This window comes from Elgaria multicarinata, chromosome 10, assembly GCF_023053635.1.
Source record: "Elgaria multicarinata webbii isolate HBS135686 ecotype San Diego chromosome 10, rElgMul1.1.pri, whole genome shotgun sequence".
NCBI lineage: Eukaryota > Metazoa > Chordata > Lepidosauria > Squamata > Anguidae > Elgaria > Elgaria multicarinata.
Window position 1 is genome coordinate 58,069,005 of NC_086180.1, and position 13,153 is coordinate 58,082,157.

The 13,153-nt window shown below is 42.2% G+C and overlaps 1 protein-coding gene across 1 annotated transcript in view; it reads right to left on the reverse strand.

The window, feature by feature from the left end:
* KDR (kinase insert domain receptor) overlaps nucleotides 1-13,153 on the reverse strand; it is a 47,629-nt gene that overhangs the window by 25,910 nt on the left and 8,566 nt on the right. Inside the window, exons 5-11 of the mRNA XM_063135168.1 lie at nucleotides 12,932-13,100; nucleotides 12,010-12,164; nucleotides 10,804-10,975; nucleotides 10,071-10,182; nucleotides 8,913-9,076; nucleotides 4,118-4,274; nucleotides 839-962 (exon numbers count right to left, since the gene is read on the reverse strand). Coding sequence (XP_062991238.1) covers nucleotides 839-962; nucleotides 4,118-4,274; nucleotides 8,913-9,076; nucleotides 10,071-10,182; nucleotides 10,804-10,975; nucleotides 12,010-12,164; nucleotides 12,932-13,100 — 1,053 coding nt within the window. The remainder of the gene's footprint in view (nucleotides 1-838; nucleotides 963-4,117; nucleotides 4,275-8,912; nucleotides 9,077-10,070; nucleotides 10,183-10,803; nucleotides 10,976-12,009; nucleotides 12,165-12,931; nucleotides 13,101-13,153) is intronic.

Consider the following 13,153-nt stretch of genomic DNA (forward strand, 5'->3'; position numbering starts at 1 on the left):
CTGTAGGAAACTCACTTCGAAATCTCTTCTATCATGGCTTTCATTTTTCAAAATGGTTGATCATTTTAATGGTATTTTCCCTGTCTCTCTTTCTCTCTCGACCTTTTTCTCCCCAGGATTGGTAATGACGATGCTTATGCACCTGCCTATTTTCTTATGCTCCACCAATATCTGACTGCATGTAGCACCCACCAGTTGTGGAACGGAGACCAGAAACGAGCAAAAAAGCTCATTTCTGGAACAGGGCGGGTCAGCGTTGTTCACATAAGGGAGCTCCACTGACCTGTCCTGATTGAGAAATGAGCATTCCCACTCACTTCAGGGCTTCTTTGAGAAAGCATTAAACCTCTTGTTGCACGATCTTTGCTTACGCAATGGAATCTGCGGGGTGCAAGAACATCAGCAGGGGCATAAGCACACCTGTTGGATACTGCTCTAAGAGTGTTTGCAAATCCTTTACTTTCACTGTATTTGCCTTGAGTAGAACTAAATGAGGCACACCACTATCAGCCACATTTTACTGATTGAGAGACATTTTACATTAAGGTTGAGAGTGAGTATCTGAGACCACGTGGGCTTTAAAACCAAGTTCAATCATCTCCATCACTGGACCATATAGCTTTCAGTTTCATGGACACAACCCTGCATGTCTACATGAGAATCTCACTGATTTACATGAGAATTATATCTATCTATCCATTGTCATGGTATTGTGTGATTGTGTTTAGGATCAAAATTGGCCCAAGAAAATAATATTCACAAATATGCCAATACATTAAATTTGACCCTGATACTTTCAAACAGCATTTCAAATAGCAACAAAAGATAAGTAGCTCACCTTCATTTTCCCAGCAATAGCAACAAATTGGGGTTTTACTATTTCAATTTGATTTCCACCTCTTCTATCAGTAATGTCTTTCCATTTCTTACAGGCATAGGGATTGTTCCCTAGTCCAGCTTGTCTGAGAGAGAAAGATCATGGGGAAAAATCACTCTTAAATTGTTTGTTTGTTTCCTTGCATTAGCAAATGTCCAAGATATGTCCGTAATACAGCAATGGGAACACAGGGCAAGGGTATGCAAGTAAACCTTTATGGGCATAGTAAATCGTCTGGGAACGTCTGATGCTGCAGAATTAAAGCTCATCTGGATTATAAATCATTGGAATCCCTATGTAAGCTGCTCTAAAGGATGGATGGGCTATGAGTACCATTCCCTATAATAGTGAACTCAAGTTGTTGAGGTGCCAACAGGACTGGGCCACTGAGAAATAAGACAGCGCTATCAGCATGCTTGGGTGAACCCCAAGTTATGCAGAAGTACAAAATATATTTTAAAAAACAGGTCAACAAGGACTCAGCCCATTCAGTGGCCTCCAGGAACCACCAGATGTTGAGTGCCAGTTAGAAAAAAACCCCAGAAAAATGGGGCAGAGATGTGTGAATTGGCCTGCTTGAGTCTTTTATAGATTCTGGTATCCTGGAGGGTGGGTACAGCTGGCTGGTTAGCTATACCCCCACCTCCTGAGACCTTGCTGATACACAAAAATAGAATTTCCCAGGGCCTAGAGGTAAATGCCTTCATTATTCTGACTAGGTCAGCCCAATCAGGATACTGATGGGGGAGAATCAGCTATTTTGGGAACAAACCTCCATTCATAAAATTGTCCATTTGAATTAATTTCGTTCAAAAGGAAGACAGAGTGCATCATAGAAATCACTGGATTCCCTAAAGTATTTCTCTAGGATATTGGGCCTTGTGTAGGAAATGACCAGGCACCAAAGGAAGAAGAGAGTCATTTTAAAAACAACAACAGGAAAGCTGGCTCCTTCTCCCCCCCCCCCCCCCTGTCATTCCTAAAAGGAAGTCTGGCCTTGTGCAAAACTAAGATAAGGGAAATGGTCAGAAGCTCACTCTATCATTCCCTAACATCAATCAAGGCGCTTCCTCTGAGATACACTTTCACAGAGATAAGACACAGTGTCAGATTCAGCAGTGGGATGCCTTGAGGAAATCAGAGCAAAAAACACAAGGATCTGTCATGAGCATAAACAACAACAGCAGCAGCACCAAAATAATTTAGAGCGGAGAACCAGCAATTGCCCAAAGCTGAAATCCTGTGCACAGTTAGACTGCTTAAACCCCATTGGATTGGATCCAGACTTACTCATACTTCGAATGGACCCATTGAAATCAATGGGACTTACTTAGAGTAGACCCACTGAAATAAGTGGGGTGAGGGAATGGTATTAAAGGCAAAACTGAAGTACTTTGGCCACATAATGAGAAGACAGGATACCCTGGAGAAGAGGCTGATGCTAGGGAAAGTGGAAGGCAGAAGGAAGAGGGACCGACCAAGGGCAAGATGGATGGATGATATTCTGGAGGTGACAGACTTGACCTTGGGGGAGCTAGGGGTGGCGACAGCCGACAGAAAGCTCTGGCGTGGGCTGGTCCAAAATATGACTAACTTATGTCCCATCAAGTCCAATGGATCTACTCTAAGTATGACTAAATCTGATCCAAACCAATAACCAGTGAGTTTTAAGCAGCTTAACTTGATGGCACAGTTATAGCCAAATAAGGATAGAGCAGATTTTGATCAGATTATCCTCATGAACACAACCAAGCAGCTCTTCATTCCCTGGCCGATAGATAGGGCCAGAGTGTGTTTCCCTTTAGCTCTGCACTTACTATATATTTTAAATTGTTGTTTGGGATTTTATCTTAGGCACCTTTGTATGGAAATGCAAGATATAAATAGGCTTAAGTCAACCAATCCAACAACCATCAATTTTTTTAAAAAAAACTTCCTGAACACAAGAAAAGAGAAGCCGTTTTTTTAAAAAAAACATATACTTAAAAGAACCGTAACTTGGACAGTCCTATGATATAGTGGGCCGGTTCACACAACATGACAGCTCACCATGGGATTTTAACTCACAATGAGGCTGCAGGGCATGCGCTGCCACCATTTTGCATTTCCATTCCCAGCTCAGGGATTGTCAAGTCATGCAAACCTGGCAAGTGTGGTTTATGCAAGGGTAAACCAACCCTTGCATAACCCATGCAAATCGGATTTGCACAATGGGCGGTATATAAATGTAATAAATAATAATAATAATAATAATAACAACAACAACAACTCCTGAACAGGGGTTGGATATGCAAAGTGGGATCTGCGGGTGCTGCAGCTTGTTGAGCGTTAAATAACCCCGAACAAGCCACACAGCGTCGTGTGAACCAGGTCAGTGGGAGTTTTGCCCAAGAGAGTGGGGGGGGGGAATTGTGGGAAGCGGAGAGGAAGTCATCTCCCACTTCCTTGTGGGTAGCCAGCAACATGTGTTCCTGCAGCTGAATCCCAAGTGCTTTTGCATCACAACGCCACAGCAGAGTTGGCGGAAGTTGTGTCTACTGCCAGGAAGGAGTGGAAATGAATCTTTTTTTATACAGCCTCTGCTTTTCCTGTAATCCAAAATTGGGATTATTATCCAGCTTCACTGTCCAAAGGGCTATTCCAGTGAACAAGGTACAGCAAAACACAACTGGGTGGTGTGTGTTTTTGGGTGTGTGTTTTTTAAACAAAATAGGGATCTGTGTAGTCTAGGGATCGGAACAGAGGAATCTGCCTTATACAGAGTCAGGCCATGGGTCCATCTAGCCCAGTATTGTCGACACTGGCTGGCAGCAGTTCTCCCAAGGTTTCAGGCAGTATTCTTTCCCAGCCCTACCTGAAGATGCCATGGATTGAATTTGGGACCTTCTGCATGCAAAGGAGGTGCTCCACTACTGAGCTATACCCTCACCCAACAAGAGCAGAAACAGATGAGCAGAATCAGGTAAGAATGGGGTGTCATTTTCACAAATGCTTTCACACACACACACCACATCCAAACAGCATCTGTTTCTTTTATTTTGTCCCAAATAAAATTACAAAAAGGGCACAATCAACTGATCTTAGGGATGTAGGGGGATGTTGGATCCAAACCAAAAAAGCATGGATACCAAGCCATTGAATCTTTCTTTTAATAAAGAGAGAGAGAGAGACAGAAAGTCAGCACAACAGCCAACACAATGCATTATTACCAACTTAGTGGCAAATTCATGTTGTACTTACTGTGGATTGAAAGTGCATTCTTCCTCAAACTGCCAGTACCACTGAATCTTGGCTACTGCTGGAACAGCATATACCGTACATGTTAGGACTTGCGTGGAACCATATTTATAAGAATCCACAGGAGCTAAAAGAGCACTCTCTCCAATTTGAGGTGGAACTGCAGGAAGGAAAGAAGGAATAACATGATTAGATTCCTATAATCAAACTGTGCTTAGGAAAGACAACTGGGAGGTGCATCCAAAAGTTGCACTGTGGCATGCTCCTATTCAAAGTTGCAGCCAGCCATGACCTCCTCCATGATACTCCATTCCATTCTGCCTCTTGGGGGCCTGGGTAGAGTTTGCATCAACAGTCAGTCAGCTTTTTGTGGCCACTGAGCATCCTCGGTCCTCACTGGGGTGTTGGATGAGGTGGGATTGAGAGGGGCTGGGCTTTCCCTTCCCTTTTGGATTTTTCCTAAAGATTTATATATATTTTTGTACTTCTTCAAACCTTGGGGTTTCTCAAGCCTGCTGATACCTCCATTTTGTATATGCATAGTCCTGTTTTGGCTACAAAAAAAATGGCACTAGCCTCTGAACTTTGGAAATAGAGGAAATGATATTGTTTGATTTGCATATAAGCAAGATCATATTCACAGCCTTTCTTGGGCTGAAAATTTCTTCCACTTTTTTTTTTTTTTTTTTTTTGGACGATTCTTATTCTATTTAATGGAAAAGAAATTGCTTTCGAAAAGAAATCCAAAGAGGAAGGAAAGTTCAGACAAATTCTCATGGGCTGGGTTTTGGGTCTTTGTGCTTATCTTACTGATGAGGTGGCTGAGAAATGTGCTTGACTATCCTGTCTTTCATTGTATAATCTTCTCCCTGGAGAAATTCACTGAAATTGTCCTCCCAATTTCTCTGCCCACCAACAAGGTGGCGAATTTTGAGAGGCCATTTCAGCACAGCTCTACTTTTAAATAAATAAATAAGGTCAGAAGTATTCAAATACTCATGATTGAGCATTTTCTAATACCGTGGAGTTGCCAGATTCTGAATTCTACATAGCTCATTCATCAAATCAATCATTGCAATGTCAAGTTGCATGACTGAAGCATCCATCATTGATCAGGTACAAAACCAGAGATCTCACTTCCAACACAACACTTTCCAATAGAGATAACTCACATATCTTGCTGCACATCATCCAGTGATAGGATAAAGAGCTATGAAAGATTCATAGAATTAGCAATGAAGAGTTATGAAAGAAGAGATGGATGCCCTTTAAAGTACAGGTCATTTTGGGAAATTCACTCCTGGCATCTTTAATGGAGCCCTACCTTCCTCTCTATGCCAGTTTCCAAGATTCACTTTCACTTTCCCTACTCCAGTGACCCATAAACAGAATCTACAATGGAGCAAAGCAAGTAATAGCACACTTGACTCTCATTCACTGTGGTTGTCAGGGTAGAGAAGAGCTTTAGGCCCACCACAGTAGAGTTTGTCATAATACCAGAAGTCAGGGTCATCCAATAATACAGGGCAGGAGTTTTAGGATGGGCAAAATGAAGAGCGTCTTCACACAGCACATAATTAACTCATGGAATTCGCTGCCACACGATGGCCTCTAGCTCAAGTGGCTCTATCTGGGGATTAGACTCATACCTGGAAGGAAAGCCTATTGGTGGCTACTAATCCGGATGGCTAATATGCAACATATTGATTTCAGAGGCAGCATGCCTGTAAACATTCTACTTGTTGGCTTGCAAGAGGCATCTGGTTGGCTACAGTGGGAAATTGGAAGCTGGACTAGATGGACCTCTGGTCTGATTAAGCAGAGCCTCAATATCCCAAAGTGCACTCCATTACTTGCTCCTATTAAAGAAAATAACTCTCATTCATTCCTATGAAGCAAAGTAGGATTCTATCTGGCACGAGCCTTATTCTGGCAGTATACTTAACAGTTTGGGTAACTGAGCAAGGTGGGAGCCAAGCCAAGTAGCTGTGTCCCTGATGCCATGCAAACCCTCCCCCAGATATTCATGGAGGCCCCCTTGCTGCAGATGTCTGCAGTGTATGCACAGTTGTTAGTGGGAAGGGTTATGTGACATGTGTGACATCAGGGGCAGACCCACTCGGCACGGCTCCGCTCTCAGCTCGTATGTTTACTCAAACTGTAAGCCTCATGCTAGAATAGGCCTCATGTCAGACAGGATAGGAGTGGGGATTTTCCTCATATTCCAACAGTGTGGAACATCCTACTTTGCCTCCTAGAAATGAGTAGTGACCATTTTCTTTGATAGGAGAAAAGGAAGGGGTGTGCTCAGAGACATTGTTAGTGCACTATAAATAGCTATATCTATATCATTCATATTGCATCTTTAAGTTGCAGGCAAACTCTGAAAGTGAAAAACTGCCTTATTTGTCCTTCTGACTACTCTGTGCTCCTTTTTGCCATCCCATGCCAGCCAACAACTTGTATTTACCATGAAGCTATCCTCACCATTCCACAGCACCAATGCGACACTGTTGTCCTTCAACTAGCCTTTTCCGCGGTTTAATCTTTTTTATTATTTCCAAACACCAATAAATAAAAAACATTACAGAGCAAAAAACAAAACAAAAACGAACAAACAAAAAACACAAAAATAAAATGTTCTTCCAATATTCTCCCCAGCAAAAATATGTAACAATGTTATTATTATTATTTTCTTACTCTATCACTGTCAAATCCAAATCTCTAATTTCTCTCTTAACATTTCCTACATTATTGGTTGAATCCACAGATATACAAGTCATCTTTTTCTCGTCCCTTCATAAAATTTACAAAAGGTTCCCATTCAGTTATAAATCTTAAAGTCGATTTTTCTCCCATTATAGCCTTTTCCGAAGCCACAGACAAGAATGTTTCCTGAGCCGCCAAACAGCGGGGTGATGCTAAACTACCCAGTGCAGGGAGAGCAGGAAGGATGGGTGAGGCACACAAGGACAGCAGGGGAAGGACTTGTGATATACAGGAGTAAGAGAGGGCATGGAAGACAGGAAGGGAGCAGGACACAAAGGCAAAACATATATATACAGTAAAGTCAAAACATTTTTATTTCTTTGTGTAAAACAACTGGGTAATCCAAAGTCTGTCAAAATAAAATAAACCGAGGAGGATGCCAGAGCCAAGCAAAACAAGTGGAATGGATGTCGGCCCACCTGGAACTTGATAAACCAACTGCTTTTGCTGTCTGCCTGACATCACAAAAACAGAGGTGTGGTGAAACATAAAAAAATATTCTCTGGGTGTTGCTGTTCACAATAGTGTGACAGTGGCGATCAGAGAAAGGGCCTTCCCTGTAATGCCCACCCTGTGTGTGTGGAATGCCTTCCCAGGTAGACCTGCCTGGCAACTTCATTGTATACATTTAGACACCAGTTTAAAATCTTTCTCTTCCAGCAGGCATTTGATCATCAGTCTGTTGCTCAGATTATTAATTTAACTTTACATCTCTTTAATATTTTAAAATATTTTAATGGTTTGATATTTGTATTGCTGCATTTATTGTTTTAGTTGTTATTCTATTGTTGTTTTAGGTGGATTTTTTTTTATTGTTGTTAACTAGCCCAAAGTCACCTGCCAGTTGAGCAGTATATGCATTAAGCAGACAAATAAATAATAAATAAGTAAAAAGAGAGCATTTCTTGGTTACTGATTGGTGGGCTGCATTCAGCATAGTAGGTCACAATTTGTACTAGAAGATGTGTAAATCTGTCGGTACCTTATGATACACTTTTCCACACATCTTCCCGGGAAACTAAAAGTTGGCACCCAGACACCTGTGTTGCCCTGCGTTGGTCAAAGAGGTAGAATGTTGCCCCCACTTGTTGCCAATTAGGACACTCACAAAAAAGCTTGGGGGATCTGGGGAAAAGTTTGTATCTTTGAAAGATGGGAAGTTGCCTTATACAGCCCATCTTGCTCAGTGTTATCTATCTGAACTGGCAGCAGCTCTTTAGGGTTTCAGATTGGAGGGTTGTCTGCAGTCCTACCTGGAAAGGCCCAGGGTTCTTCTGAATCCAAGCCATATGCTCCACCCCTGAGTTACTGCCCCACCCCTGCATCCTCCTTAGCAGCCCTGGATTAACCTTTAAGCAATATAAACACGTGTTTAGGGCACCAAGGGAAGGGGGACACCACAGAGTACCGGTACCATAGATGTAGCCATCTAATTTTAAGGAATTCCAGATTAAAAATCATTTCCAATAAATTTTTGCATTTGCATTTCCCCCTTATAACAGTTTTATTAAAAAAAAATGTATAAAAAAGTGATGAAAATTGTATTTTTTTCTGTTGGCTAATATTGCTTGCTGCTCTTTAGTGTTAAATAAATATTACAAATATAATAAAAACAGTTTATATTTAATATAGATGTGTGTTCTGGCATGGGGAATGGCCTTGAAGAAAACTGAGTTTTTGATGTATTATTTCACCTTCAGCACTTACTGAGTCTTAATGTCTTGCCAGTTAAGCAATGGAAGGGCCAAGAGGGCACCATTACTGGGCTGTGCTTAGGGCATCAGCTGGTCTTAATCCGGCCCTGCTCCTTAGCAACTCCTTAGCAGGCCTCTCAGAGAGGCCTGCTTCATACTTTTGAGAACCACGTCCTTACAATCGCTCCTGTGGCCTGAATATTATAATTTGGGAAGGACTTGTCTAACGTAAATGGGGAATGAAATGTTGCCCTCCCACACAGTTTACCATCACTTGAAATTGGGTGCAGAATTGTACTCTGACAGAAGCAAGGATTTAGGAAAGAGGACTTTACCATTCACAGCCAGACGGAATGTGTGCTTCTCCTTCTCCTTGTTAATGGGATTGGTCAGCTCAATAGTATAATTCCCAGCATCTCTTTCACTTGTTTCAGTAATTGTCAAGGAGTAACCAAGTTTAATAGTACGATTTGCAGCTATGGGTTTTCCATTTTTATACCTGAAAAAAAAAAAAAAAGTTGGCCTTTTGGTAAGCTTGAAATATAAGGTATTTACACAGGACAGATATAGCATCACATTTGTATCACATTCTTCTGGGGGCTCAAAGCAACAAACACGGGAGAAACTCTTTTTATCCGCAAAAGGTAGATTAGGCTGAGAAAAAATTACTTGCCAATCGTCACCCAGTGAGCATCACAGCTAAATGGAGGTGCAGTGGTGTAGTGGTAAATTTTGGAAGTGCAGGCGCTTATTATGACAGTCTCCATAGCCACACCCCCAAGGAGGGCCCAAAATTGCAGGTGCTGTGTTGTTCTATATTAGCAAGCAGAAATGTGGAGGGAAAGGCATCATGGACCAATGGCAAAGGAGGAAGCAAACTCTGGTGCTCAGGACGATACCCAGGACCACGGGCGGTGTGGGTGCCCATCCCAGCTTCTTTCCTCTTCCCTGTGAGTAGCGGGGGTCATCAGAGGGAAGGAGCTGGGATGGGGGGAGTCCAGGGCCATCCGGGGTGGGGTGGGGTGGGGTGGGAGTGGGGGTTCTTTTTTTTACCTTTTCATTTTTGCTGGAGCGTGAGTGTACTCCAGCTCTGGCCCTTTTTAAAAAAAATGGCAGCCGTGATAGCCGTGATGCACGTGACATCACGCGGCCCGTTTAGACCGAGGGCGATGATCCTGGAAGCAGGTAAGTCCGGGATCGCCCCCTCTCCCTCCCTCTACACCCATAGGTGTAGAAATGGCCAACTGTTTGGTGAGATACAGAGAGACTATTTTTAAAGCATCAAACAGCACTTCAGAAAAGCTTGTTCTGGACGCCAAAAGGATGCAGTTAATCAAATGACTGAGGTTACAGTCATATTCAAGTTTTCATGCTAAACATTTCAGCTTCTGCCTTCTTCAGCTGCTCACATTATTCCATATCTATCTATAGAGAGAGGGGGTGGGCGGGGAGGGAGTTTTTTTAAAAAAAGCAAAAGCCGCCCTGGTTTTTACCATTTTGCATCTGGAGGTGGATACCCTTTGAATATCACAGGAATTTTAGCTGGTTCACTCAGTCTTGTCTCCACCAAAGACGGCATTCTGCCCATAGTGATAAAAGGCTTTTCTGTCAAAATGTTAGAAGACAACAATGATTTTAGACGATGGATTTATTTTCTCATTTTCCAAAGCCTATGTTTTCTTATTGCTCAACAGAATTTAAATAGAGGCAAAAGGCAGCATCTTTTAAGAAGAGAAACGTACTGTACTACTGCATTCAGAACCAACAGCCCTCATGCCTAGCTCCCCCTGCCATAGCTGAGGTGGCCTCCTCATGCCTTGCCTTTTCCTGAACCGAATCACTGGCAGTCATGGTGGCAGTGATGGAGAAATGCATGACATGTTGACATCGTCTCAGGCAATTCCTTATTGCTTGATATAGGGGAGAGAAGAAGGAGCAATGGAATTTGTCCTGAAGGGTGCTGTGAGGTCCCATCTTGTCCTGATCTGGCGCTTTCAAAACTTTAAAAGAGGGGTGGGCAACTTGTGACCCTCTAGATGTTTTAGTCTACAACTCCTGTCAACCCTAGCCAATGGTGAAGGGTGATGGGAGTTGTAGGCCAAAACATCTGGAAGACCACAAGCTGCCCAGCCCTGCTTTAATATTTAACATTAGGTGTTTACAGGTTATACAAAAGTAAATCCAGAGAAATACCTTTTCACAAGTAAATTCAGAGAAATGCCTTACCCCGAACAATGACATTAATACTGTTTTTCTTCATCATACGGGTGCTGGAGGCTATGCAGCTGTAATGACCTCTGTCATATAAGGTCACGTGTTCTATGATAAGAGTGCTTACAAACTTCTTCACTTCATCACCCGACAAGGTCTTTACATCCCTTATTGTAACATGCTTTTTCTGTAACAACAGTTGAAAGCAATCATTCCAACATCACCCTTTCAGCTTCCCCTCACCTGCATACATGAAAGCAAGCAGACTTCTTACTAGGTTGATCAGATGGGGTGGAGGGCAGGCCTCCTGTGCTTTTACATTTAGATTTGTAAATAGCTTCTCACCTACGTACCTGTGGTGAACAAGGATTGCTCCCAGGTGAGCAGAGAGGGAGGTTTTTCGTCAAATAGCTTAGAACATTAATGACACACCACAAGTGATCTATATTGGAGTCTATATCATCAAGATAAGCTAGTAACAGTTTTTGGAGTCTTATTTGCAAGGCTGTTTAACAGGAGCATAGGAAGAAAGGATTTCAGGGGTGCTGCAGGAGTCTGAAAAGCTGCACATGTCCAAAAAGAAAAGAAAAATCCTCATCTGTGCAACCCTTAAAAATGCAAGAGCCCTGCCATCCTTTGCATTTGACCCAACTGATTCATACCAGCATGTGATTTTCTAAACACAAAGTCTCCAATAGTGCATAATGGAGAACGTTTGTCATCAGAAGTGCTGGCCACTACTTGAACAAGGAGAGGAATCCCTACTTTTATCAGTACCACTCTAGAGGTAGCAGTGAAGAGCAGATGTTCATCAGTCAGCACTGGGAAGGTGTGTGGTTTCTGACTCTCTAGTTGCCCCTGACATGGGCCCAGACTGCTGATGTCAGTGGAACAGCTAGCCAATCAGTAATTGCACAAGTACATGATGCAAAATGAGTTTCTCCCAGACTCCAATGCCACCTACAAACTACTACCTGTAAGGGCAGGAATTTCCTTCCCTCTTTCCATCACCCCAAGACAGTAGCCACTGGTTCCTACCAGCAAAATTCTCCATTGGGTGATGCTACTATTCACACAACAATCACCTTAAATTTTGGATTGCCAACCCCAAATTTATAATTGTTCTCAATGCATTTCTGAAAGCTAAAAAGAAAATAACAATGCACAGAACAGGACCATTGGTGCTTTGGTTCAACATATTCCTCTTCAAAAGGAAGCTACCTTGTTTGCTGGGGGTCTGTTAGCTGGGTAGTCCCATTCAAAGACAATGCCCACGTTCAGCTCAGTCCTTGCAGTACAATTTATAGCTAACCTCTCGCCTGCTGCCAGCTCTACTTGGTGAGGAGGATGCATAGTAAGGTCATGAATTTTATACCCTGAACAGAAAAACAAAACGGTGACAATTTGAATGAAAATCACATAGAATAAAGCAGAAGTCCATTCCTTGGCACCCTCCGTATGTGTTAGACAATAACTCCCACCATCCCCAGCTAGCATGGTTTGGTTGTGCTGGCTGGAAATGATAGGAGCTGTGGTTCAATACAACCGGGGAATGCTAGATTGGGAAAGGTTGGGATAAAGTCAAACAGTTCACGTTTTCAGTGGCAACCACAACAGTGACTTTTCAGAAAATTAGAGATTTAAGGAACTGAGTAACGAAAGAAGCTGAAAATTGAACTTTTTGCACCAAAGTAACAGTGTTATGTAAGTTATTTAAATTACCATATTTTACTTCTGCTACTCAGGTGAGCTGCCCAGACCAAAACACATTTTCCTAACTACCTCTCTAGTTTCTGAGATTTCTGTAGACATTGCCCATATGAGAATGAGAATGTATCTAAATCCAAAATGGCTCAAATTGGAAGGCAGATGAAGAAGCAAACTGTGAAGTTTCCTGTATAAGGGTCAAAGCTCTTCTGCTTTCATGTTCACTTCTAAACAATAATTGGGTTTCTTTTTACAACTCTCTTGGTTCTCAAATACATATAATTTTAATCTTAGAATAATGATGGTGATGCTTTGGTCTCCTGAAAGCTGCTTCAGCCAATGCAGCTTCATGCTGTTCCATTGCCCCTCCCTCCATTATGCTAAACAAAATCTTAAAAGCAAATAAATTGTCCACAGCCAGTAGAGTATGACTTACCTACAACAACCACTATGTACATCACAGATTGATAGCTTTCACCATCTATCTTAGCTTTGCAGAAGACCATGCCAACATCACTGATCAAGTTGGTGGGGATGGTGAAACCTTTTTGACTGTCCCATGTAATTGATTTACCATCAGGAACAAATATTTTGTCTGGATACTTCTGTATGAAGATCAGAACAACAATCAGTAAACTCCAATATTTTCTGAAAGAAT